The sequence below is a fragment of the Xiphias gladius genome, chromosome 11 (assembly GCF_016859285.1).
Source record: "Xiphias gladius isolate SHS-SW01 ecotype Sanya breed wild chromosome 11, ASM1685928v1, whole genome shotgun sequence".
NCBI classification, from domain to species: Eukaryota; Metazoa; Chordata; class Actinopteri; order Istiophoriformes; family Xiphiidae; genus Xiphias; species Xiphias gladius.
The window spans coordinates 18,854,571-18,882,201 of record NC_053410.1 but is presented as its reverse complement, the minus strand read 5'-3'; the positions used below and the strand labels follow the sequence as shown (position 1 = coordinate 18,882,201).

At 44.8% G+C, this 27,631-nt stretch overlaps 1 protein-coding gene across 1 annotated transcript; it reads right to left on the bottom strand.

Moving 5' to 3' along the window:
* Nucleotides 1-537: 537 nt before the first annotated feature.
* Nucleotides 538-27,011, bottom strand: jag1b (jagged canonical Notch ligand 1b). The gene is made up of 26 exons (XM_040139646.1): nucleotides 26,633-27,011; nucleotides 26,058-26,363; nucleotides 19,228-19,279; nucleotides 16,490-16,747; nucleotides 16,003-16,063; nucleotides 13,612-13,742; nucleotides 13,396-13,515; nucleotides 11,469-11,582; nucleotides 11,267-11,380; nucleotides 11,070-11,183; nucleotides 10,565-10,611; nucleotides 9,917-10,090; nucleotides 9,347-9,497; nucleotides 8,198-8,362; nucleotides 7,971-8,084; nucleotides 7,724-7,837; nucleotides 7,435-7,548; nucleotides 6,894-7,010; nucleotides 6,151-6,178; nucleotides 5,610-5,695; nucleotides 4,895-5,008; nucleotides 4,692-4,801; nucleotides 3,213-3,452; nucleotides 2,472-2,603; nucleotides 2,092-2,233; nucleotides 538-1,494 (listed from the first exon to the last, which is right to left on the bottom strand). Exons 1-26 carry the CDS (start codon nucleotides 26,687-26,689, stop codon nucleotides 1,019-1,021), a joined length of 3,651 nt encoding a protein of 1,216 aa, XP_039995580.1. The 5' UTR covers nucleotides 26,690-27,011; the 3' UTR covers nucleotides 538-1,018.
* Between the last annotated feature and the right edge of the window lie 620 nt (nucleotides 27,012-27,631).

Below are 27,631 nucleotides of genomic sequence, written 5' to 3'. Positions count from 1 at the left end.
TGTTCCCTTAAGTATATATCCATTAGTGGCAAGCAATATGTCTGCCACCATGTCAATCCCTCGCAGCAGCCGTGATCTTTTGTTGTCCTAGCCTCACTTGCCTTCAGTCAAGGTCCTGGCAACAAATAATGAAATGTCAAATGTGTAGAAAAACAGACAAAAAAAAAAAAAAAGTATTTCTTTCAGGCCCGAAGTGCCTATCTTTTGTCTTCTTTGAAATTTGGCTTTTATAGAATGTGTTGAAAAAAAAAAAAAAAAATTAAGTCACTGAAAGAAATGGTAGGCTTCCACAGCTATCAAAACCTTCAAACTAGACATAAATAAAAAGGAATGATATCTTAAGGCTCTTGATTATTAAGTTAATAAATCAAATATACACAATGATTAATAAAAAAAAAAAAAATGTACATATCTACATGTTCTAAATCGACACATAAATTCTTCATATTGGCAGCAACTGCTGACATTGAACCCTTCCCTCCCCCTCCCCTCCCCTCCCCTCCCCACCCAAAAAATAAAAATAAATAATAAAGTTGATCTTTTTTTCTCATTTGACAGTTGCTGAAGTCTAAAGCTGAAAAGGCACTTTTTCCAAACGGAACTAGAAAGAATTCAAACACATACTAAAAATAATTAGCTCTAGTGTTGAACACGTCGAGTAGTTTTAGTCATTGTACAACAATTACACCAGCAGCCCCTTCCATGTGTCCACTAAATTAAAAAAAGAAAAAAAAAAAGAAAAAAAAAGGGAAATGAAATGCATAGGAAGACACTTTGCAGCTAGTTCTACAGTGAAATGCATACCAGTGCCTTGTGTTTCCAGCCAACCAAAGCAACTGTCACTGCCAGTGTAAGCCAGCTTGTCAAAACTTAAATTAACACGGGGAATATCTGAAAATACTGTGGGGTCACGACTGACACGACAGTTTACTAACTATACATGCCAAAGCTCCCCCGTTTCACCCACCACCGGGGTGTGAAGGCATAAGGCTTGGTTGCACAGCAACACAGCTGTCTGCTATACAATGTAGTCCATCCTGTTTATGCTGTTTGCTGTCTCCAAGTCTCTGTTGTCCTGTTTATTAGTCCAATTAGCATGTTTGGATGTAGAGTTGGGATTGGAGATGGGCGCCTTCTCGTCCCTCTCCACCAGTGTGTATGCTGGCTGTTTGGCAAAGCGGCCCTTCTGCAAGTGCCTCTCCTTGTCATCCTCATCCCCCTCGGGATGATTTGTCCTTATTTTGGCAATGATGGAGTTCTTGTTTTCGTAGTCTTTGATGGCCACCGTGAGGCCCACGTGCTTCTCTATAGGATTCTTAATCTGGTTAAGCTGCTCCCGCACGTTGTTGGTCGTGTTGTCCTCGGAGCCAGCAGCCGATGTCCCGTTGTGGTTGCTCTGTTTCCGCCGGCGGCGCATGCACCATAGCAAAATGGAGACCAGCACGAGGACCCAGATGACAATAAAGATGGAACTGAGGAGGGGCACAAGGTAGTCTGACGGAAGAGAAGACCACAATCACAGGTCAAAGAGATGCCACAAATGGATAAGAATTAAGCCCCAGTTAAACAATTCACAACAGGTTTTATTATAGAAATACCTTAAGTTTTCTAAATCATTAGCATTTTTTTGCCAGTGCAACGTGACCTCTGAGCCCTGAACAGGGGAGGAAGCTGCTTCTATTTGGCCATGGACGCAGTCTGCTGTCACTATGTTGATGAATGGTGGACACATGTGGGAGTCTTACTACAAGTCCAGCCAGTCACAGTGTGAGCCAATCTGAAGCCACGTTGCCAAGCAGCTCTGCTCTTTTCCATCAAAATCCTGGCTAGGTTCTTTTTAAGCTCCATTACAACTACCATGAGATGGAAGACCTGGACGGCCCGAGTTGTGTGGGAGGGTCAGGAATTATTTTTCATACATGCACAATTTTTTGGTGCATTGCCATCTTATACAGGCCTTGGCTGTATGTCATCTGATCTTTTCAAAAAAAAAAAAAAAAAAAAATCCTCCCATCCATTTCTACATATGCAGGTGTGTGCAAGTCTGGAAATCTTCATAGGCAACAAACAGAGATTGGAGGCGGTTCTTACCAGTTTTGCTGGGGCTTGGCACACGCACTTCTGCAATGGCGGAGATGATGGTATTGTTTGCGTTGCGTTTGCTAACCAGGTCGATGATCCTGTCTGTGATCTCTTTAATGGGGCTCCGGTCCAAGCGATTGTCTTCAGTAGACTAGAAACAAAGTGAAGTTTGAAATCTGTTGGCTTAGGTTTAAGTTCTATCTTGTCTGCCATTGATTGAGTTTACTTGCTCTCAAACTGTTGCCACAAAACAACCAAACCTAAATCCACCACATATCCCAATAGACCATGTCTTAGTGCTGGGCAGTACAAGGATTTTTTTTTTTTGAGTGTACATTAATAGAGGCAGACAAACATATGGCAGACTGAGGGTGGGAGGAGGTACTTACGATGCAGACGTGGATCTCGTTGCTGGCTGAGAATGAGGGGTCACAGGTTATGGACACAGAGTGCTCCAAGGAGAAATTCTTCACTACGTACAAGTGCCTCAGCTGCTTACACACTTCCTCCACAGTCAAGCCCTAGACAGGAATTAGAAATAAAGAAAATGTTAGTGCACATGTAAAAATAGAGGGCAGTCAGGAAGGAAGAGTAAGAGCTAGGCCTGCATTTTGGCAGTACGTTCAACATGCTATCTGGTTTAGATCCACCTCATTCACGTTAAAGACCACAGGCTCATATGCTTGTCACTGTCTGCTGTCATGCTTGTTAGGCAACTGGCAAGTGATGATCCTGTGTGGTGACAGAGTCGCCAGTGGTCCCGTTTAGCTCAAATCCATATGATCCTCAAATTAATCTTGCAGTGTGGTGGGGTTAAGAGGGGATTGGCATGAGCTGCAAAGTCATGAATGCCTGATTTTCAGGAATGGATGCAGACAACAAGGCAAAGAGAGGAATATCCCCCTGTTTTTCTCTTCCTGGAGCACATTTAAATACATGACTGAATTTTTTAGGAGACTTGGACAAGACATCTGTTTGCCCAGGAGGAATGGTTGAGCACTTTTGAAAACCTGATCTTGCACAGTTTGCTGCTCCCATTCACTGAAGAGTGGTAGAGGAGGAAAGGCATGAAAAATTACCCCAAAACTCTTTAATTCAACCTCTCCCATCCTGGTGCCTAGGTAACTCACTCGAGGCATGATCTCCTTGTTGAAGGTGAAGGTGATGTTGGCGCAGCTGTTGTCCTGGTAACTGGAGCTGGGGTGGCATTTGGTGGAAGGTGGGGGAGGGTTGGAGCGCCAGCACTCTCCAGAGTCCGGGCAGGGCTTCACAAAGCAGTGGCCCTCCCTGATGGGGACGCAGCTCTGACCTGAAGGACACCCGCCTCGACCTTTGGCACCCAGTTTGCATGACGTAGGACCACACCACATCTGGAGAGAAAACCATGACAGGGGAAAAACAGTGTTAGCTCAAACCACCACTGTGCCTAATTACATTCTCACAGTTCTGCTAGCATGGCTGTGGGCAGTTTTTGTCTTGCTTTGAGAAATATAAAACGGGTTTTTTTCTATCAAACCCTTTTTCTATTAACAAAAAGAAGCCAAAGTTCTTAAATGATTCATATTTTGTAACACAAAAATTTAGCCTACATAAAACTGATCAAAGAATGGATCAATAAAAGATTTTGAAAAATAAAAAAGTTTACAAAAACAGTCTCCCCCAAAAGTTTAATTTAGCAGCTGTTGTGTCTTGATTTATTAATGTAAATGACTAATTGTCAAAACTGTCCTATCATCTAGGGGATAAAAACTGTAGCTTCTGAGTCGATAAACCCATAAAGATCTGCATACTTTAAAATCTTTGACACTCAAAGACACCAATTTGTCCAGACATTTGAAGCCAAATTTGGGCTGAAATGTGTCTGTAGCACTGAACGCCAGAGATTCAATACTTAGCCCTAAAAAGCACTGTAAACTGGAATGGAATCAGTGACACCAGTTTTTCCCAGTCATGGATATTAGCAGCTTTGTAAAGATTCATTTTTCTCCATTGCACGTCAAGGGATATGCTTCTAATATCAGCATGAAACACACAAGCTACTGTGAGAAAAAGTATGGTAAAACCCACAAATAATTGTGTTCCCATATCAAACTATGTTTAACATGGCAGCCTATACCTACAGGCCTGGATCATTTTCACCCCATGATGCTTTTTCTTCCTGGGGGGAGCCGTATCAATGAGGCACCATTGTTCATCTTCTGGTTTAAACGAGCATGATAAATGATAGCCCTACTTCAGGCCTCTACCGCATATAACCCAAACTTCACCCAGTGTGACTTTGGGAGATTCTGAACTGGCATCTGACACCTATTTCTAACAGTGTCATTGTGTTTCTTTTCAAAACAAATGGCATCACTCTGTAAAGAATTTGACACTCCCAAGCCAACTCCACCCTGTGAAACGAAAGGCTGTTGTGGCCCAACATGGCCCTACCTGGGACCTCTGAAGATAATGCAGTCAAAGACGCAGCCGCACATGCTTATTAGTTATTCTCCACAGTACCTCTTAATAATAAATTATTAATAAACAATGACATCGACATGATGTTCTTCACAGCTGTACAGAGCCATCAATACTTCACTTTTGCATACTTCATTTGGTTTGTTTACCTTTGTGCACACAACTTTCCCATTGGAACAGTGGCAAGTGTTGCAATCTTCGTCCCATTTGACTCCATCAGGGGTGATGTGTCCGTTAACAGAGCAAGGTTTTCTTGTCACTGAATTAAATATAACCACAGTGTTAGAAATATACCAGAAATGATGAGTTTGTTATGTGGATTTGTCTATTATCGTCTTGTGAGGACTTATACCTTCTTGACAGTGGGGCCCAGTCCGGTCGGGTGGACACAAGCAGCGATATCCATTGATCTCATCCACACAGGTGGAGCCAAAGGCACACGGTGAGGACTGGCACTCATTAATATCTGTCAGGGGGAGAGCAAGAGGTAAGAAATGGCTCCTTTATGAAATAAAGAGCACAGCCAGACAGCACACAAATATTGGGTTAAGTAGTCAGCACACAAATCTAATTCCTAGGCTAAATTGACTGAGGTCATGTGTCATTTGAAGAGTACATACACATACACACCAGTTAATACAATAAAACAAGCAAACATGCTTTAAATCAGCCCTGGACATTTTTGCCCCATGCAGCTTTATTAAAAGCAGCATCATTAGCAGGTATGCAGGAGCTAAAGGCTAGACTTAACAGAACAAAGGGTTTGCAATGGGAAAGAATGTGGCCATCTGAAAGCCTTTAAGAGGGAAAACAATCTGTGTAATCAGTGTCAGAGAGCATGGCTGATTAGCTGTTGGCCTGCTAAGCCAGTTTCCCCTGGGGACAGCAGCAGGGCCTGTTGAGGTGACACTGAAATGGCTCAGCCTGGCCTGCAGCCCAATGCACAGATAATTGGCCAACTAGACCTTCCATTTGGAGCGGCTGGGATGGTCCCACTGCCTGGGCCTGCTCTAACTGACAGCTCAAACAGGGATCAGGGAAGGGTGGGAGGCAGGGTTAATACTCACTGATCCGACAGTCTGGACCCGCGAAGCCCGGGGCGCACTCGCAGCGGTACCAGTTATCCCCGTCGACGCAGGTTCCGCTGTTGTAGCTGCAAAAAATTATCAATAAAATAAATAAAAAGGCAGCATGAGATTTCAGTTTGTATCTCAGGATACCCCCCCCCCCAGGTTTACTGACTGATGTCTATCCCAGCTTCTTTTATATCAAACCATTTCAGGCTTAAATTTTCCCACCAGTCAACATGTGATAGAATTTCTCATAGGCAATTAATGCAATCACACTTGTTCTTTTTATTGGACAAGTATACATGGGTTCTGAAGTGAGCTCCACTGGTGTGTGGTTAAATAAGAGTCATGCCTGGGACTTCACAAAAGAGGGTTAAGCTGATTGCATCCCAGGAATGACAGGGAAGGGTGTATGCCTGGTTCGCAGCAGAGTCACTGTGACAGTGAAAGGCTGCAGGTGAGAAACTACAATACAGGAGGAGAAGCCTGTTTACATCTGTCTAACTAAATCTACAGGAAATGTTTAGCTTCCACTTACCATGGGTGGGGACTGCAGTCGTTGGTATCTGAAAAGGAAAAAAAAGAGAGAAAGGGAAGGAGAGAGACAGAAAGTAGTGAGTGTGTTGTTTTTTTGCTCTCCCTCCCATGTATGAGTGTTGAGTGCACATGACAGCAAAGAGCACGTCTGAGCTTGCATGTGTAGAGGTGTGTTGGGCTGCTTGGGCCTGGACTGATTACTCAGCCTTATAACAACACAGAGCAAACAAACGAGTTAACTCTGAAACTCTTAAAATACGAGTCTGCCCCCCCACACCTCCTCCACACCCAGATTCCCGCCTTGGTTTACTTCTCCCTTACAAAAGTCACGGAATTTATGTTTTGGAGTACATGCGTAGAGGGCAAGGATCCCAGGGAAGCCAGGGAAATGGAGGAGGGCTGTAGAACAAGCCGACATGTCACTGTTTGGACAGGAATATGACGGGGAGAGGGGAGAGAGGGGAGTGTGTTGGATTGGGGGGGGGGGGACACATCTGTCTCCACTTTCCTGAGCCCCGCTCTCCCTCCTCCTCCTTTTTCTCCTCTCATGGCCAGAAGCAGCCGGTGAGAGAGGAAAGAGATAAAAAATAAATAATGAATCAGATCAAGAGAGGATGAGAGAGTCAGATTTAATCAGATGCAGGATTTCACATCTGCACTAGGAAGCAAAAGGTTTGTCATCATTTAATAGCAATAACTGTCCTCTGTTGTCCCTTCCGCCAATCCCCCTTAAAGAGCACTTACTCTGGGTGCACGTGGGACCCTCCCAGCCTTCCTTGCAGACGCAGGTGAACGACTCCCCAGCAACCACACAGGTACCTCCATTCTCACACGGGTTTGGTAGACAACTTGAGTTTTTGGCTGAGAGACAGAGGAAAGGAAAGAATAGATTTTGTTGCTGAGTTTTCCCCAACATTACAGAGGATTATCAGTGCAATCATAAACCTTAAAAAACAGTCACAGGAGACTGCTGCTGATTTGGCTTTTTTTTGGTCGGGTTTCCGTTTTCTCTGAGGGAATCTGCATTCCACAACTTTGAAGTGTATTGTCAGTGCAATCAGGGATTTTAAGCGGATATCTGTCAGCACTCACAGGAGAGGGAGAAATAGTCAAGGAAGGAGTGTTGACAGAGTGAAGGGATAAAAACTGTTTGTGGACCTTGCGGATCTGACAGCTCTGATTAATATCCAAGAGCTGACGGACCTCTCCCATAAAGCAATCATCTTCTGTAGGTGTGTGAGAGTAAGAAACATTAAAATCAAACCCCTGTGACTGTGTGACTCACCTATGTTGCACGTCGTACCCTCCCACCCTGGTGAACACTTGCACTGGAACGTGTCGCCCTCGTCGTGGCAGGTGCCTCCATTGTTGCATGTGGCTTCATCGCACTGACTTTCACCTAAAAAGGAGCATTTCAAATCTTAGGGTCGTTTAAAATGTGCACTCACATTAGTCTGAATAAACACACACTATTACAAGATTGGGTAATTATATACAGCCATAAGCACATACCATCAGCCTGCACAGACAGACTACATGGGTGTGGAGGAAAAAAAAAAAAAAAAAACTCTTACGGGAGTGGCACGTCTTTCCCTTCCAGCCATTCTTGCACTCGCAGAAGAAATCAGTCACCAGGTCTCGACATGTTCCTCCATTATGACAGGGGTTTGTGCTGCAGTCATCAATGTCTGTCGGACACATCAGACGGGAGAGGGGTTGAGAATGGCATGTCAACTTTTTATGATGAAACATGGATTGAACAGTCCCATGAGGGGAGGTATGGGTTTGTTTTGACGTCACAGGACAGGCAGTCCTACTCACTGATCTCGCAGTGGTCGCCCTCCCAGCCGTCGCCGCAGATGCACTGGTACACGCTGACTTTGTCGATACAGGTGCCTCCATTGCGGCATGGATTACTCTCACAGTCGTTGATGTCTGAAATGTTAAAAAGAGGGCGGGAAGACAAGAAACATGTAAGATTGAGAATGTTTTTTGGATATATCTCCATCAGTTTTGCCTTCTAGTCTGTATTGTGTGTGAAATCTTACTCTCGTGACAGTAGGTGCCTCTGAAGCCCTCCTGGCATTCGCAGCTGAACTGGCCTCCAGCCTGGCTTCGGCAGCGTCCGTGAGGTCCACACACATTCGACGAAATGTAGCGCTCTCCTCCTGGTGTGCTGTTGGACGCCACGGCGACTGTGCAGCTGTCGATCACTGCGGAGAGGAGAGGCAGTTAAGACAGTGAAACAACTGGCGAAGCCTGTTTGAACAAACACTTGTTCCAAATCATAAAAAGCAGTTCATTGCTTGCATGTGATAAGGAGGAGTATGGATTTAGCTTATCGATGGTATTCAAATAGCTAACAAGTGAAAGAAAGAAACCGAGCAAAAGAGAGAGGACGAGATTAAGAAAGATCTACAAGGTAATCGGCCTTTACAGATAATAATGCCAACAAGTTGGTCAAGAGTTCCCATCCCCTGTGGAAAACAGTATCAGTGTAAGAATGTGAAAAACACACTGAATGATAAGACAAACAGCGATAAGCTGTTATGCTTTCATAAGCAATTCAGAGTGATCTTTTTCACTCTGCACTGAAATCCCTTCCTTTCCCCCTGTCTGATCGAGTTAGGAGCGCGGGGTGAATTTGCTCTCCTATAATCACTTAATTCTTGCCAAGAGCAGAGAGAATCTCACCGTCTGGTATCTGACTCCGTGGTTGGTCCACTCACTCAATTACACACACACACACACACACACACACACACACACACACACACACACACACACACACATTCATTGAAGGGGAAAAAGAAGAGGTAGCCCACCAAGTCATTACCAAGAACACACACAGTGCTATCAGCATTTTGCCAGATTTTCAGGGAACTCAGAGGAGGGGAGAATCATTGGAAAAGCTTTGCTGAGGAGATGGAGGGGGGCATTCATCAACGGAGCTAAACTCCAAAAAAAAAAAAAAAAAAACCCCACAGCTCATCTTGGCCAAGAAACTTAAGAGCATGAAACTAAAATATAGGTATTGCCCTCCTGGGAAAAATGTGGGCAAGTGCTAAGGCAAATGGTGACGACCTGGCCATATTCAGCATTTGACTACAGCACGCTATGCAGATCACCTTTCAGATATGTTCTGGAAAAAGTAAAAGAGCGAAAAAGCTTGTGGTTGTTGCCTGGAGAAGACGTACCTTTACATGTGGTGGTGCGACAGTGGTCTTTGAGGTGGGAGCAGTTTTTGCCCTCGTAGTCCTCTGGGCAAGCGCAGTAGTAGTCGGTTGCCAGGTTGAAGCAAGGCGCTCCATTCTGACACGGGTTGGGCGAGCAGTAATCAATATCCAGCTAGGGCAGAAAGGTATTGAATAGAGAATGGTGAACCTGATAGCTAACATAGTTTCTGCTACACTAAACAGAGCGAAACCCACAGCATCCTCCCTACAGGCTGTGCCAGGAAATAACACACGCACAGTGCTTGGAGGAAGGGGAAAAACAAAGCAGAGACATAGGAGCCGTCCTCTGAGTCTGGGCTTCAGCACTGAGGAATGTATCCCGCTGTAGCCAGGAGAAGCTTCAACAAAGCACTCCCTTTTAAGAAGGAGGACTGTGGAACAACAGCCATTTAAGAGGGTGGGGCAGGAAAACTTTACAACGAACCCAAAGATACAGCAATGCTGGCAGAAAGGGGGCTGCTAAATGCTAAACGATAGCAGGGAGTACGCATACATGTGTGCTTAACTGTATGTGGGATGGTTGTGTCTCACCTGGCAGAGATTTCCTGAGAAGCCAGCCAGACACAGGCACTGGAAGCCGTTCACTTCGTCCTGACAGCGGCCGCCGTTCAGACACGGTGAGCTCGCACACTCATCTATGTCTCTTTCACAGTGCTCACCGGCAAAGCCCGGGGGGCACACGCAACGATAGCCGTTTACCAAGTCCTGAGAGAGACAAACCTGGGTTAACCTCATATGACCAAAAATTTGATTAACAGTTTTGACAGGATGGGGTCCAAACAATAACTGTCAAACCGGAGAACAGAACGAAGAGAGAGACGGGGGGGGGGGGCAAGTTTGGAGGAGCATTATCACAGCTCCGCATTTATTTCAACACATTTTCCTGGCATGGGCTCAACACAATAATGTTTATGGTAATTCAATCTAGTGTGGTCAAAGAACTTGTGTGTCCCTCCCTTAGAAGCCCCTCTGAACCCACTCCCCTCAGATTTGATTTCAGAGAGGAATTCCACAACAACTCCTCTGTCAGTTTGGAAAGAACGGTTTACTGCAGCTATTTATATAACCGCTGTAAATGTCTAGAGCTTCAGCAAAAAAACACAATAAAACAAACAAACAAGCTGGCAAACAAAGCAGTGATACCAAGTAGAGCTAGATGATTTTTGACCCAACACGTACCTTGCAAGTTCCCCCATTCTGGCACTGGTCCTTGCAGTCGTTTATATCTGCACAGGAAAACAAACCTGAGGATTAACTCTGAACAGCTTGACTAAATAGTCTGTCTTTGAAAACAAGTCTGTGCTTTATGTTTCCCATGCTAGGGGCCTTTAAAAACATTGTCGGAGCTAGAGAGCGCTCTGCAAGAGTTGGATAACATAGCTGCAGAATCAGTGCAACACAGAGTATTGAGCAATCCTGTCTGCTGCCAAGTGAAACTAGTGCTGGGATTGTTTTGAGCCACCTCTAATCACCACAGCCTTGGCCACACACAGGGATAATAATGATACAGCAGATTCATTTACACTGCAGGAAAAGGCCGTACTCGTCCAACTGTTTGCTTTCCGCCTTCATGTTACAGCTTTAATTTAGGCTGCACTGAAAGGACAGAGAGAAATAAATAAAAGGAGGCAGGAGCTAGACAGGTGTCCCGTTCCACAGCTGCTGCTGACAGTTTTCAACTCACTGATGTCGCAGTTCTGCCCCATCCAACCAGGGACACACTCGCAGAAGTATCCACCAATCAGGTTGCGGCACGAGTTGGCATTGACACAGGGCTTGCTATCGCATTCGTTGGCATCTAGAGAGGAAGAGAAAGGGTTAGGGACATTTGTATGTGCAGCTGACAGGCGTGAAGTGGTGCAAGGAGCTCAGGAGGCTCACCTATCAAACACGTCTTCCCTGTCCACTGTGAGGGACAGTGACACTTGTAACCGTTGACCAGATCCTGGCAGGTACCTCCGTGGTTACAGGGGTTTGGAGAGCAGTCATCAACATCTGAGCAAGAGAATTCAATTCTGGTTATACATGATTTTTGCTTTGAGAGCGCTGACATTTAATGGGTGCAGGTTGAGTGCAATCTTACTGATAGTGCAGGAGGGGCCGCTCCATCCGAGCGCACACTGACATTCGTAGCCTTGACTGGTTTCTGAGCAGCTCCCTCCATTTGAGCATGGATTGGACAGACAGGCATGTTCCGCTAGGAAGACAAAGACAGTTTTGCAAACAGGTCAGACACACACACACACACACACACACATATATATACACACACGCCCTTGTGGGTCATTTTAAGGAAAAAAAAAAAACATCCTTTGATCCATTTATCACACTTATTTTGTGAATAAACCTTAACCACCAAATGTATCTGGTGTTGGGCAAACTTCACCCCTTTATGGCAGTTAACCTGATTTTAACATTGATGTACTTTTGCTATTGTAGCTGACACGAGAATATTTCACTGTGACATCATGTGGTCTAACATTTGCCATATACTTCGCAAAAAATCAGACGTAAAAATGTATTTCAGCTTCCAACTCTCATCTCTAGAAAACCTCTCACTCCTCTGCCCGGGACCAATCTGTCAGCAGAACACATCCAGGGGTCGACTCCTTCCCTCACCCATCACCTAGCCCCACCCCCACCCCCCCTCCTCTGCCCCAAAAGCCCGCTCAAAATCCCCCCATCTCACTCGCATTACCCGCCCAGCAGACCACACCACCAGGAAATCATCTTTCATGCTAAGTTGACCTGACCAACGCACCGTGACTTCCCTTTGACTCCCCGCCATTCTTCTTCTGAAAGGCGGCACAAGATGAGAGAGTGGCAGGAGGGAGAGCGGGAGGGGAGGGGTGGGGGAGGATGGTGGGGGTAGCTCATCCCTGGAGTTTCTCCTTTATGGATGAGTTAAGGATGAGTGGGTCCCAAATGAATCAAAAATGAATGATTCACTCTGGGAATAAGTAGGCGGTTGGAGGTGATCAGCGGACAGGTCTTGGTATGCCGTTGGGGGGGGGGGGGTGCAACACACCCTGGGGCTTCTGTTACAATAGCCTGATGCATCCCCTGGTCTTCAGACCTCCTGTTACGAAGGGCAAGGTTTCCTGACATCTCTGCAGTTAAGCTGTCAGCACCCTGCAAGACTCAGATTTAATGAGGAAAAAACCATCATCTCCATCGTAAGTGTTTGCAGCAGCTGAACCTTAGCACCACACCCATATTTCTGGAGTGCCCGAGGAGTGAAGGGATGACCCGCCCCTCAAGATCAAACTGGTGGATTACCTGACTTGGGGGCCACTCATGCTGGAGTGGAAACCGATTATTGCCAAGTTACCAACTCCTCTGATTACAAACTGAAGTGCCTTCAGTTTGTGCCCTCTGACCTTTGGTCGGCAGGCTCAGTGAGCCCACAACCTTCACTCATAACTGCGAGCAGTTTGTTTGCGAGCAGGTTTGTAAGCCCTCGAGATCAAATATTTTATGCAAAACAGATTGTCTTAAATTTACCAAAAAGATCACTGGGAATCTTGGAGCTGCTTTGCTTAATTTTGTTTGACAAAAATTCTTCAAAATAAAGTTTAGCCAGAGCCACATTAATTTCATCAGTCACTGAGTAGCTTTAAAAAGGGATAGTCATGCAATTTAGTATTGCACTTACACAAATTTGGGGACTTGCGATTGATAGGTTAAACAAAGAATGGTCAAAATCGAAGCAGCAGTGGCCAAGATATCCTGACTTTTAGTCAGGACTTTAGTCCCTCCACACTTGGTTAATGCCAACGTGTTTCAAACTAAAGTCTGAGACAATGACCCTGATGATCTCCCTACAGAAGTACAGAGGACATTACACAACAGTTCTCACAGGCTGAGTAGTCCTCCTTATGATGAGGCAACAGAGCTTCATCTGTAAAATCACGTGTCCTTTAAAACTCACTAGCAATCAGTTAGCGAGGAAAAAAAAAAAAAAAACAAAGGAGCCAAAAGTTATCTTACTGAAGATCACTGACACTAACCTCTCTCACAGGTGGCACCAGAGTAACCCTCAGCGCAGGTACACTGGTACTTGTCAGGTCCTGTGTTGATACATGTCCCTCCATTCAGGCATGGCTGGTGAGTGCCACAGTAGTTCAGATCTGGGAAAGGAGTGTTTCACACAGCTTTAGTTTGTTTTGACACAATACGGGCAACTCCTACAGCGATTGAAAGTGAAATGAGAGAAAGGAATTAACCTTTATCGCAAAGGTGGCCGCCCCAGTTGGTGTCGCATAGACACTGCCAGGGCTCGACACAGGTGCCATGTACACAGCCTGGGTGGGGGATGCACTTGTCACAATACTGGCCCTGCCAGCCATATAGACACCTGCAAGACACACAGAGAGCCATGCCATCAGCCTGAGAAGCAAGTCACACAATAAAAATGAGGCAAAATATACACATACATACATACATACATGCCATGATGACACATGCAGAACATTCAGGCTAATTCACAACAATCACAGCGAGGTCAGATAATCCCCGTGGTATCTGAAAATGCTAATATTGTAATCTACTGTTTTTCCAAATTCCTTCTCAAGCAGTACAGCGATAATCTGGATTTAATGAAGTACACATCAGCCTATACAGCATGGTGCTGCACAAATGAAACAAACAAAGAAGCAGTATTCTTGCTCTCACAACTGGGTTGCATCTTAAAAGACCACAAATGAATCTTAAGTAGCAGGGTGTTTATGCAACAGCTTTTAAACAATACTTGGGGACGGGGAAACAGGAGTATTTAGCATTTTTCCAAACAGAAAAAAACAAAACACTAAATTACAGTTCCAATGGGACCTTTTGCACGGCTAACATTAGCATGCGGCCAGACGCTCCCTTTAACAACACTCTGCCTGTGGCTTGGCAGTAGCGTCATCTTTGTAGAGAGGAAGGCTCAGCCCTCCTCTCGGCTGTTACACTGCTACTCATCCTGGTTCCCATGAGTCAAGAGTCAGGATTGTGCCCCAAGGCAGAGGAAGGGAACACAGCCTGCTGACCACTGAAATGTCCAGGTCCATAATTACACTGATAATGCTGCCCTTTTCTTCCTGGGCTCCATAATTAAGATGGCAATCCAGCCTGACTGATAAGTCTGCTCTTTAAAAGGTGGTGAAGTGGCGATACAGTTGCTGCTGTGGAGCCTAGAGACAGGAAACAAAGTGTCCCTCTGGGGGAGCACCGTGCTGATTAGCCCCAAGAAACGGATGGACTGTAAAAATAAACGCGGTGGTTAAGTAAACCTCAGTCTGTGATTAAAGAGGCTATTCTTAAAAGTGTGCTAATCCTCTCCATGAGAAGCAGAGCAGGATTCCCCAGCAGGATCCCAAATCATTTACAGTTAGTACACAGTTAGCCAAATTACTGGGGAATGTGACATTACATTGTGCAGCACTGGTGATGCACATAAAGATTTTAACCCTCAACATGAAAACAGACCTCTTAAGAATCTATGTTGTGGCTGTGCAGTTAATGCTTTTCAAAACAGTTTTCTGCTGTGGCAGTCTTGGTCCACAGGTGCACTGTTCTTACTCTATTAGTAACAATGAAAGCTGTGGATATCATTAAAAAGTCCGGCTAAAAGGAAGTCCCATTCAGTGTCATTAGCTGAGGTTCTGCTGACATAAAATCAGTGACAAGGAGGCTGCCCTAGCCTGCAGCCAATGTTGCTATGTACTGCTGTTGTTTAACACTCTACAACAGCCCAATGATGGGAAACTACTCACCGACTATAACAGTAGTAGAGCCTGCTTGGATAGTTTGTTGGCAGACCACATATAAACAGAGTTAAACCCAGAGCTTTAAATATAGCCACACCTGTGCAGGGACTAAAGCAATTCAACCTCTTGTTCTGCCAGTGGCCACACAAGCACTTACAAGAAACCCGATGATGTCAAGAGCTTGAGAACGACAACAAAGCCGTTGCACAAATGAACAAACCCAATCATCCTGATTCATGGCCAAATCAGACAACTAAGAAAGCAACCAATGCCTGAGCTGTGGGAAGAGTCTGGCAGTGCAGGGCCTGCTCCAGGATGAGGATGAGATACAACTGTGACTGCACACAATGCCCCAGCTCGATATCCATCTGTGCCTGGCGTTTCCTCTGGCTGTGTGCATAAACAGCATTAGTAAGCCATTAGCTACACAAACAATACACTTTAAGGCTCATCCGAACGTTACACGCAATTTGACTGATAACACTTGCCCCATTAGAGGGAAACATATAGGCTACATTTCAAACCTGGAGTCTTGGCAGTCGAGCCTCTCCTTTCTCCAGACTGGCAGCTCCGCTCAAAACTTCCATGAGAGATTTACGAGCAGCTCAGCCTGCATCTGTGCTAAAGGCCCAGGTACTGATAGTCTCTTGGCCAGAAAACCAAGCACGTACAGGGAATCATCCGTGATAGAATTGGGGCTTGGACACAATCCCTACATATCTGAATGATCCACGGGCTTCTGGCACCAGCCACTATAGTAAGTGAAGGCACTTGAACAAACAGTGTTTGACATTTCACATGATAAAGACATAGTAAAATCATTGATAACAGACTAAGATATCATACAGAGCAACCTCAGTCACTTACTTGCATCCACCTGGCTCCTTACACGATCCATGTTCAGTGCTGCAGCCTTGTCGACATATAGCTAGAAATGGAAGAAGAAGAAGAATTTTACTGCCTGGTAACTAGATTCAAACTTAGCTCCATTTTTTTTTTAGCAAATTTTAATTATAGCAGTAAATGCTATAATTACTACCTTCTATGACATTTTAACCTGTGAGAAAATAACACAGTAAAATGTTTTAATAAAAAAATGCCCAGGCTCAGTTTCGGTGGATACAAGTATCTTCCTGGTCATACAGGCAATGAGAAGCTTTATTTGAATGGAAAAAGGAAAGAGGAAAATGCTGTGAGAGTTCAGAAACAAAGTCTTCCATTCAATGCAAACCACACAACAGACAGTGCATCAGCATGAATCACCGATTACAATCTGGCTGCTAGTTCTAAAAGACACATTCATACTCTCAGATCAGACTGTCTCAAGCTGATCTGTGATCTCAGCATGTCTTACCTGTGTTGCAGTCAGGTCCCGACCAGCCTTCCAGACAGGTCTTGTTTCCATTGTAGTCGCATGTGTAATGTCCAAAGAACTCATCCCTGGGGCGACAAAACTTGTTGCAGCCGAAGCCGTAATAATGCTCATCACAGCTGACCCGGATCTGGTACTCAAACTGGGCCACGGGGCCGTTGTGAGTCAGCTTCTGCCAATGCGGACTAGGGTTGATCATGCCGGAATGAGAGGCTTTCTCTATCAACTTCCCATCTGCACCTAAAACATCGGTTTTGACATCATCAACATGGACTGTAAAATTCTTGTTAAAAAATTTAATTTGTTCTCCCTGCGCTACGTTAGTCTTCATCAAATTTGAGCCATGGAGATAATAGTGGAATGTAGCATCCTACACTGTGCATTTGGGAGATGAAATGTTCTCTGTGATCACACAGTGGGAACCCAAAAATGCCCTCAAAATTCGAACACAAATTGCAGAGGATCTCTGATATAGCACATTATATATAATTAAAAGCAACTATGTGTGCTGGAGAGGAAAGAAAGTACAAGGAGGAAATGCAGAGAAAAGGAAAAGACTGCCTGTAATGAGCACTCTTAACTGCTTTTTTTCTCACATTCCCTTTCCAGCTTTCCCTGGATGGTTTCTGATTCTCAGGTTTACAGCTTGAGGATATTACTGGTCTCAGATGCTGCCTTTTGCATCTGCTCAGGCAAGGACAGAACCGCAGCCACCATAAATTACAGTGTGAGGACACCAATGCCACCGTCATTGCTGGGAAGCGTGCCAATGTGCCATCAGCACTTTTTTCCCCACTCTGCTTTTCTCACATACATTCTTGTACTAACAGCAGTCAAAAAAAAATCTGAAGTCAACTTTTTTCACACTCTTACAAGTATCTATCTCTTTGTTAGATGGGGGGCAAAGGCCCTGCTGTGTTGTGATTGTGCAGACTTACAAACACAGACTTAGACCCAAAAACAGACTTATTTTCATGTCAAACATGAAGAGGTCGCAGCTCTATCAAGGGAGCAAGGACTGACCTGGGAGCCAAGGGCTGTAATGAACTTCACACAGAGCAAACACACTCAAACTGAGCAAACAGTTCGGACTCAGCCCAATCTCCAGACATTACACTGTACACATACATTCACCCGCACATGTAGCACTACATGGCTACTTGGTATCTAAAATCTATCCACCTGGGAGAGAATGAAAAATGTGTCACAGTGGTTATTTACTGCGCTCACACGAGCAGAGGTAGCTGAACGCTGGGCGAATCGCTCCTCTGTGTAGTATGATGCAATGCAATGCAGTGGGGGGGGGGGCCCGCTGTCATTTATTTACTGTGCTGTGGTGTGTATGGTGGGGTCGGGTCGTACTGAAATCACAGTGCCGGGTAACATTTCGCATTGGCCTGGAATCCAGAGTTTAGTTGTGTGGCATTTCTCTACCGACTGCTGGCCTGCAGTGTCAGGAGTAGAACGTCCTTACTACCTGCTGCCTGGCTTGGAGTTAAACATAAATCAGACAAGCTTTATAAAGCTTAGAGATGTCATGCAAAATCTTCAAAATGGTTTTATACAGAGAAAATCCAAACCTTTAAGCTGTTTAAAAAAAAAAAAAAAAAAAAAAAAAAAAGGGGGGACAACTCTTCTCAAAGACTTCACATACACTGATAAAAAAAACTTTGAAAAAAGTAGTGCTTTCAAAATTACCTAAGTATAAAACTAAAACCAAGCTCTTTCATAAGGAATCAAAGTAAATCAAATATCACTAAGGACTCCCAGGTGGAAGATTTTAGATACCAACAACATATGAAGCTAGCACAGCAGTGAGCTAGCCTGGTGGAGCTCAAAGGGGCTTAACCAGCATTGACTGTGTACATTCAGGGGGCTTTTCACACCAATGCCCTAATAGCTCTCTGGGGAGCGGCAAATACAGCAGAAACGGCCGAAACCTTGCTGACCTCGAACAGACCCGCATAAACAAGCATGGGATAAAACCCTCCCTCAGCTGGAATCATCTTGCTGTCGCCAATCAGCAGGAATCCCGGCATAGTTAACGGTAGAAACCAAACCTGGCAACCAGAATTTAGATTCAGCATGTTACTACCACGTTTATTCCCACCTTCATGGGAAGAACAGCCACCGCTTCAAGCAGTGAACCAAAAAGTTTTCCACTGCAAATGCTCCGAGCTCAGAATGCAGCCCACCTGTGCCAGAGGTAATTGTAACCTATGGGACAGCATAGCTGAGAGGCCTCAGCCCCCCCGCATTGTGACTGCAGGCTGGTTGCAGCGCCAGGCTGGGCGGCCGGATGAACTCTGTGTTTCACGCCTCAGTGACAGTGAGACAGTGTGACCCTGACCCTGGCTGGCAGCACCTGCCATCAGTCATCGGCCAAATGAAAACATTTTCATAGTACTCTACTTTGACACACTTCCTTCTCTCTGTCTGCCCCCCCGCACCCACCCCCCACTCCTGTCTTCCCTGTCCCTACTTCTGCTTCTTCCTCCCCTTCCCATCCCTGCCCGCTTTACAGGCACCTGTCAACACACTTTCTTAAACACAGACACACGCCCCCAGTGGACCATGTGGAAGAGGGCAGGGGGTTCAGGAAGAATCAACTTCCTTTTCTGACCCTCAACACAAATCCTCCCAGATGTTGCCGTGAGGGAGGGGGGAGAGACAGAAAAGAAAGGGGAAGGTAAGATGGAGATGCCAGAATCAATACTCACCACTGGTTTCATTGTTGAAGTCCAAGGCTTCTACTATCAAAGTGTAGGACCTCTGAGGAAGACAAGACAGTGATACAAGAAGTGTTAGCCAAGATCAGGATCATCGAGCACTTGGTGTATCATAAATAAAAACTGTAAACATTACCACTACATGATCAGGTGATAAATGTTTTGTGAAACATATTGACTGTGCAGTGAACCGGTTGACAGCCCTTTGTTTGTTAGCAACCATGCAAACTAACTTGTAGGGGGTTCCCGCACATGTTTCCCCTTTAACACATAAACAAACATAAATCACCCCATCAACACTATAAAGAGTCAGGTTTGACATTAAATATGCAAAGGGAAGAACATATTTTCCTTGTTTTCAATACTTTAATCCTCAGAAAAAAGAATCCAGATCCAAGACTTTCCGGTTTCCCATGACCTCACCAGCCTTGCCAATGAGGCTTCATGTCCCTCTCATTGAGTTAGCTTACAATGAGGCCTAGCACAGGAGCTGCTAACTGTTAACTCATAACAATGGTTCTGTTGATCTGATTAGGAGAAGATAAGCCTGTAGTGGGGCAGAGGTCTCTGCGTCGCAGCGATTAGGATGACAGACACTGGGGCAGTGGTGTGGTCTAGCTGGACACCCACCCAGCAGGAGGGTGTCTGATGCGCGGAAAAACGAGCCTAACGGAGCTGGCCTGCAAAAGGATAGACTCTCGAGTAAAGCCTAGAATGAGTCAAAATAAAGAACAGCACTTAGAAAAAAATACTTCACCCTGCAATGCCAAAAATATGTCTTCATCTCAGCCATGGTAACCTTGTGTTCTTTAGAAACAGATTTTCCCAAATGCAGTTTTTCCACATGTTTAGAAAATGTGGCGAGTGAAGTGAGTGGATGATTTCCAATGTTCTGAGAAAGCACATAGTTGGTTTTTTTTTTTGCAAGGTATATGGGATTTTCAATTTCATGCTAATTTATAGCTCTCTAACAGAGTGCTATGAATGCTGTGAACAGTCCAGGCTGAAGTTCTTAAGGACAATGCTTCTTAGGCAAACTCAAGATGGCAAGAAAACTGAAGGGACAAATTAAAAAAAAAAAAAAAAAGGTGTGTAACCTTGCAGGAAAGGAGAGAAAGAGAGACTGAATGAGTGCTACACTCTGGAGGGCCTGTCTTGATTTCAGCACTCTCGAAAACGCTTTGTCTGATTCGGGGTCGGTAGCGCTCACACCAATATCAGCTTACACACTCTCACTGTCCTGTGCAACAGTCATGAGGGAGCGAACACTTGTGTCTGCGAGCACACCCAACAGCCGCAGAGAGAGAAAGTATGCGATTGTGAGAAAGTGTAATCCACTTACAGTGTTCGAGCATCCAGCAGAAACACCTACTTGTTACATTCACACACACGCTCGCCCCTAGCAGCGCAGCCTGGAGGCATTTCAGAAATTCTGCATTGCTGCTATGTCCCTCTTTGCTGCGATGACTTCATGGTAAACAAACCTGCTCAAAGGAAAACCCCTGTTCACTTCCTGCAGAAAGAGAGAAAAGGGTATGACTCACTCCTGAAGCTTTTTTCATGGCTTCACCTTGTTTTGTCAGCCGTTTGACTTTCCATCTTTCCAGGAGCTATTTGTCTCATCCTGTGCCAGATTTCTCCAGATTTCACTGCAATCAGGGCAGCTATTATCGGAAATGCAGTGCTCATCAGCACAATATATTCTGACTCACAACTGGCTGCAATCACTTGACACAGAACTTGAGTAAGTGAGTCAGTGGTAATTCAATACCTGATCATCTATTGCTGCAACCCAACCTACAGCTAGTTATATTATTATATACACCAAGAACAAGAGTCCTCTGGCTTCTCTTCCAGCGTTAAGCAGTATCATGTTAACGCGTTGATGTTTTTTCCAGCCTGTACAACTTGAATGAATCATTCCAGTGTCTGCACTCCCAACTGCATGTCCGTATAGGCTTCTGAAACATTTTTGTTTGGGGAGAGTCAATTTGAGAGGGACATCCAAAACAAATCCCCACATACACGACACAGGCTGGTACCAGTGGTGAGCTTGTTTGTTTTTTTTTTTTTTTTAACTGTCTAGCGTTAGAATTTTTACTCAAATTCAGTCACCCATCATTTACCTGTCTTACAATCTGAACACTTTTGAACGGCCCATCATTTTTAACAGGTGGTTACATAAGGAGAAACAACAACAAACCTGGTCCACCTGCTACACAACAAAACTTCTGTGTGGTTAGAAAACAATCATTAAATCACTTTGTGGTGGACTGTTTTCAGGAGGAATAAAGTTTAATGGGTTATTGGCCAATTCCTTTAAAAGCATATCCACAAACACTCAACAACACACCCATATCTTGCATGATTTCGACTTGCCTCGACATGGAAGCTATTGCAAGCACTGTGGTTATCATCACAACTGACTAATCATGCATTTGTCCTTCATTAATATGATTAACGCCCACACCAAAAAAAACAAACAAAAAAGTGTCAAAGTTTAGGCACACTCATAATGTTCTTGCATCACTAACAGCCCACCGAGTAAAATGTCATAATGGCTCGATCTAACAAGTAGCCTCACCATTATTGGGATATTTAGTTCAAGACCAAAAAAACTTCTCCCAGAAAGGGAGATACTGCCTGACTCCTCATTCACTAACACTCCATAACTCCTCTGCAGTTATCAGCTTGGAACCGTCTGCCACTGCCAGGTTCACTTTTCCCAGGCTCCCAGCTGACTCACAACTTCTCTTTGAACTACAGAGCACACACTCACTCTCTCTCTCTTTCTAACACACACACACACACACACACACACACACCCCCAAGTGCAGTAAGTGTGGCCATATGTCTTCTTATCTTTCCTGGCCAAGTAGACACTGTCCAACAGACAAGCAACATAAGTGATAAAGATCATTCCAGTCCAAATCACAATGACTTGCCAAAGAACACTACTGAATCCTCTCAGTAGGGGAATTTTCCTAACACACACACACACACACACACACACACACACACACACACACACACACACACACACACACACACACACACACACACACCCCTCAACTTGACCTCAGCTGAAAATTGAGCCATCTGATGTATCATTACAAGGAAATCTAACTAAATAAAAAGAAAGATAGCTCATGGAACAACAGGCAAAAGCCAAAGGTCTAAATAAAGGCAAGGCACAACAGATTAGACTGGTCTAGGCCTCCACTCAGCACAGAGGAAATGTAAACAGTCTAGTCAAAGGGATGTTGACCTTGTGTATCAGTTTTCCTGAGTCAATCACTTCAATGGTATCAAACTGAGATCTATCCAATGACTGGGACAGCTAAGTAACACACCCTATTTATCATAGAGCCCAGGCTGAGTCACTAAAAGACAACTCACACAATTACCTTCAAAGCCACTGAGCGTACTGTTTGACTGGGAAGAAGGAACGCAATGTGTAACAAGAGATTTTCATCACAACAGAGTTGGAGAAAGACTGTTGTACAATCAGCAGCTTATTAAATATCCTGTAAACATACATCAGCCCACGATACAACAAAACCTCACCCCCACAAAAGAATCTCACCTTTTGCCAAAAGACACAGCAAACACATTTTGGATTTCTCGCAAGGCAAACAGGATCAAAACATGAACCCAGGACCAGGGATGAAAATCATATCGAGCATTTAACTAAACAAGCAGCCAGTCATCTGTGTTTTGCAAGTGTCACTAGCCATTAAGGGAAACAAAAACAAGGCCCAGATGATCCCAATTAAAAGGAATTTTCAATGCATGTCACGTTTCCGTACAGACTGATACATCTCTGATAAGCAGCAAAGCATCAGAAGCCATTATGCAACATCCCACCGACACATGAATGCGATTACACTGAGAAAGACCTTGTTAAAGTAGAGGACAAGATGAAGTGGAGAGAGAAAGGGGGAAAAAAAAGAAAGAACACATTTCTTTTGCCTCTTTCACTTGAGCAATTTGCACTTAACTGCCACATCAGAGCATACTATATAAAACAAACATGTCATTACTCCCGCTGCTGCCTGCAGCGCTTAGCATCAAGGCTAGGCTGACTATTGTTCTGCGACTCACCTGATCACAGTTCTCAGACCGCTCTGACTAGTCAACAAATCAATCATGCCGACACATCCCAGGTCAGGCAGGACGCGCCAGCATTGAGTTAAGTGAAAGACGGAGGGAAATTATGCTATAAAATGTAGGCATAATTAAACGTGATTCGAGAATAACTAGGGTACCAGATCGACTAAGGCTTGGGAAGAGAGAGAGGGGAAATGTTGCTCAAGAAAGAAGCGAGTTGGCATTTGAGCAGAGAAGTGCTTGTAACATCTCAATCTCACCCCTGAAGGACTGACCCAATCCAGTTAAAAAAAGCCCTTCTCTTTTCTCGTATAGGTGTAACACGGGCAAATATGCTGAGGTGGCCACAGAGGCAAGGTCACAGTTCGCCTGAGAGCCAATTTCATCACTGCTGAGTCTACTACAACTGCTTCCTGTTGCTTGCCCTGCACTGGCATTACAGCTGCACAGCCTCTATTATGCTCTGTAATCCTCACTGTAGTCACTGAGGGCACACTATTGTCCCTGCTTGATACACTGTGAGGGCCCGGCTAGCTGGGCCCTCACTTCTCTGTGGAATAAAAGCAGGTTGCAGACACTGGTCGAATCCATGCAGGGCTCCAAAACACGGATGTGCCCATGTTAAAGATGCCCAGCCAACGGCATTCGGCTGGACGCGCTGGCTCTTGCCCTACCTGATCTAAGCACATGTGTGCATCCTCATTAAGTGCAGCAGTTACTGTGGGTGGCAAGGTTAAAGCGATGAAATGCCTGGGGTCCAACCGAGCGTGACTTAAACAAAGCCCTTGGCCTGGACAAGAGGCCAACTTCATACAGCTCACAAGAGAGGATGAGGGAGGGGGGCTTCATGAACTCGGAGTACCCAACAACCCAGTTGCACCACACTGCCATCTGTCCACAGCAACCAATCAACTTGTGAAAAGGACAAAGAGTGATATCATACCTAACCTGATGATTGTTAATGTGCACTGAAGTAAAGCACTTAAAGTGAAGGAAGAGGGAATTTAACGAGCAGCTCTGTCCTTTCCCAAATCCCAGCCTGGGTCCTACACTTGTATTAAAATGAGTTCATCTAAAGATGAGATATCTTAGTTTGAATCCACCGACCGTACAGAACTTAAAAACAGGAAAAAAATGTAATGTTGCAAAAACTCTTACATCATTTTCTACAAGTTTCACTGGCTAGTTCTGGCATCTCCAAGTATTTGCTGTTTTAAAACATGACATGAGAGAGAAATAGCCACATTATCAGTGTGTAAGATCAGAAATACGAGTAAAGCTAGCACAGTCCTCAAACTTGAAATAGCACCAGTTTTCATTCCAATTGTTTTCAAGTAGGAATGATTTTCTACCAGTAAAATGAAACTAATCTGTCCCTGGCCGTTCACGCCAACTTAGCGTTGCCATAGTGTGAACATAAACAGAAACCTTTGTCTTTTGAAAAAGGTGTGAGGCGCCAGTGTCTAAGTGGAGAGCAAATAAAAAATACAGACCATATCAAATTGCTCGCTACCCTGCTGAGAACATTGTTTTACTGGCTATCAGATCACAGGGGAAAACACAACTCCACATTATCTGCTCGGCCCCACAGGTAACACACACAGAAATGTACGACATGAAAGGAAATCACGCATGATCTTCCAGTTCTTTCCCTTATTCTGGCTGTTTGAGGCCATCGCTGCGCAAGAACTTCCCTCAAGATTGTGGCAAAAAATAGCCTTGATGTAATTGGACACACACATACCAGCGGACTGTGCCTTTCACCCATCAGGCACAGTGGAGGAGTTTGCGGGCCAAGCTGTGGGGCCAGTCAGTCTGTGCACAGTCCTACTTTTTTCACTACTTCGAAATGCGCTCCAGCATGACAAGTCATACCTCTTGCAGAGCTACAAATCTCCCACAGGCCTGCCGAGCCAATTTATTTACTCTATGAAGAAGAGCTGACACTCGAGGAAACCAGAAAGTGGGTTTTCACTCTGGAGTTACTGTGCTGTGCAACATAAGCAGCTGCCAGGGAGGAAGAGGAGGAGAAATCTGAGAGAATGCAGCTCATCCATCGTTTTATCTGCTGAATCGGCCAAACGAGGGGAGAATATTTTTGGAGGACAATTCAAGAATGCATTGTAGAAAGCACTATCGAACCGATTCACACCAGATAATGGAGTTTTTAGGAGGGGAATTAACTTTAAATGCCTCTTACTCTTGAGAGATTTGATTTTCTAATCATACTGATGGGCTACTGGTGATTTAAATTTAATTAACTGTGGTTAACTTTTATTTCCCAATACATGGTTGTGCCCACAAGGCTATTTCTGAAAACTGAGGTTCTGTGATGCTCAAATATGCAATAGTGTAACACTCGCCAAAATCAGGAAGACAGAGCAGACGGCTCTAGGCCTGACGGGAAAAAAAAAAAAAAAAATACCTGCAGCTGGTTAATTGGCGCAGATAATGAGGAGACCAGGGGGTCCCCTCCTCAAAAGGATCATTCACAGAGCGCTAACAACCAAAGGAGAAACTCATTCTTTGTTGTGCTTTCTATCAGCGTTTTGGGGGGTGAGAATGACTGACGGACAGTAATTGCACAGAATTGCCCTGCAAACAGACCCCCCCCCCTTTCTCTTGGAGAAGAGCTGGGGTTTTTTTTTTGTTTTTTTTTATTTTGTTTTGTTTGTTTGTATTTTGTTTTGTTTTTTTTAACTCCAACTCACCGGCCAGGCAAAGCTGAAGGGCAAAACTATCCTGGATTTGTCATTCCTCACAGAGCTCTTGAAAGAAAAGGTATTCCCTCCCAGGACAGGCGTAGATCCCATTCCGAAGCTGCAGGGCCCCGCAGCAGAAACTCTCGACTGGTATTCCTTCAGGCAAACTTTAAAAAACGTATCGCACTCGTCCCGTGTGCATTTTCTATCCGCCGTGGTCCGTGTGCCGTCGCAACACATGCCGCTCAGCAGCTCTCCGTTCACATTGTGCGTCGACAAGATTTGCAGCTCGAACTGTCCGGATCCCTCAGACACCTGTTGAGGACAGAACAGTGAATGCAATGGAAAACTGCAGCCTCGTTATGTTTAAAAAAAAAAAATAAATTTTGAATGCCAAACGGGCTGTTTTGCAGTCGGTTACCCTGCATTATTTGCAGGATAACCGTGGACCCAATTCTGCGTGAGGCGCGGTTACGCGTAACGTTAGCATAGCCGCGCGGATATAAGGCGACACGCGTGTAATCAAAGTGCATCCAAACAGCTGAAGCGAGCGACCCCCCCCCCCCCTGAAGAAATCCACATACCTTCGCAAGAAAGCAGAGTAAAAAGGCAGCAACGACTGAGCCCCGTCTCAAAATCATGCCTCCGGACTGCTGTTGCCACTCGTTTGTACTAGTCGTCTGGCCGACACACGGCACCAGAGCTCTCCTCGGGTTTAAACATGCACGAGTGGGGGAAACAACACTTGGATCAGCGGGGCACGGGTTCCTGATTCATAGAAGACCTCTTCCTAGTGTGTCCCTCAACCTCTCCGAGCGTCTGCCCTTCTCCCTTATCCGACAGTTTCCACTTGTTGCTGAGGAAAGTTTACACAGTAGCCATGCGGCGGCCGAGCCCACTGCTGACTGACTGACTGACTGACTGACTGCTGGTCCGAGCTGGAGGTGGCTCCACAAGTTCACCCGCGAGGGGAGTGTCTGCGGAGCCCTGGGGCCTCCATATTCATGAGCCGAGCACAGTGAGCCCGCCCCTTTCACAATGTGAGGACAATCATACACTCAAGATCGCTTCGAAGGACTCTTTGGCAGTGATGTGTTGGAAAATAAAAGTGGAAATAAACTATGGCCCGCAGTCATATTGATAATCATAAGTCATCACAACCACAAACCCAAACATAAATGAATTATATTTTCAGACAAGCATCAATTTATGTCTCTCCCCTCCTTCAAGAGACCTTATCTTCCTGCATCATGCGTTAGTTGCATACTATTCTCACCACAACTTATACTATTATTTTACCTCATAAAGATTTATGTCATCTAACAAGGTTGGAAGTTTAGCTGGTTTTACTTTCCTCTACATGTCTGCCATTGGATAACGCACTAAATCATCTGGATTACAAAATGAGCTCGCATCAAGGCCAGTAGCTGAGTCAAGGGCATTTTGTTAAATGCATGGTATGTTAGACATCTTTCCTCATGTAATGCAAGCCTTGGAGAAGGAGCAATAAATTCCAGAGCAGAAAATATTCAATATCTACACGTTTTTTGCATGTTTTTCTGATTTTAAAAAAAAATTACGTA

What these genes read in the sequence shown, in the direction of transcription:
- jag1b (XM_040139646.1), bottom strand. Translation starts at nt 26,689, where the DNA reads ATGATTTTGAGACGGGGCTCAGTCGTTGCTGCCTTTTTACTCTGCTTT. An exon ending in AGGGAAGACGTGTTTGATAG is followed by an intron (nt 11,184 to 11,266) that starts GTGAGCCTCCTG and finishes CTTCCTCTCTAG; the next exon opens with ATGCCAACGAATGCGATAGC. An exon ending in GGGTCCAGACTGTCGGATCA is followed by an intron (nt 5,009 to 5,609) that starts GTGAGTATTAAC and finishes TCCCCCTGACAG; the next exon opens with ATATTAATGAGTGCCAGTCC.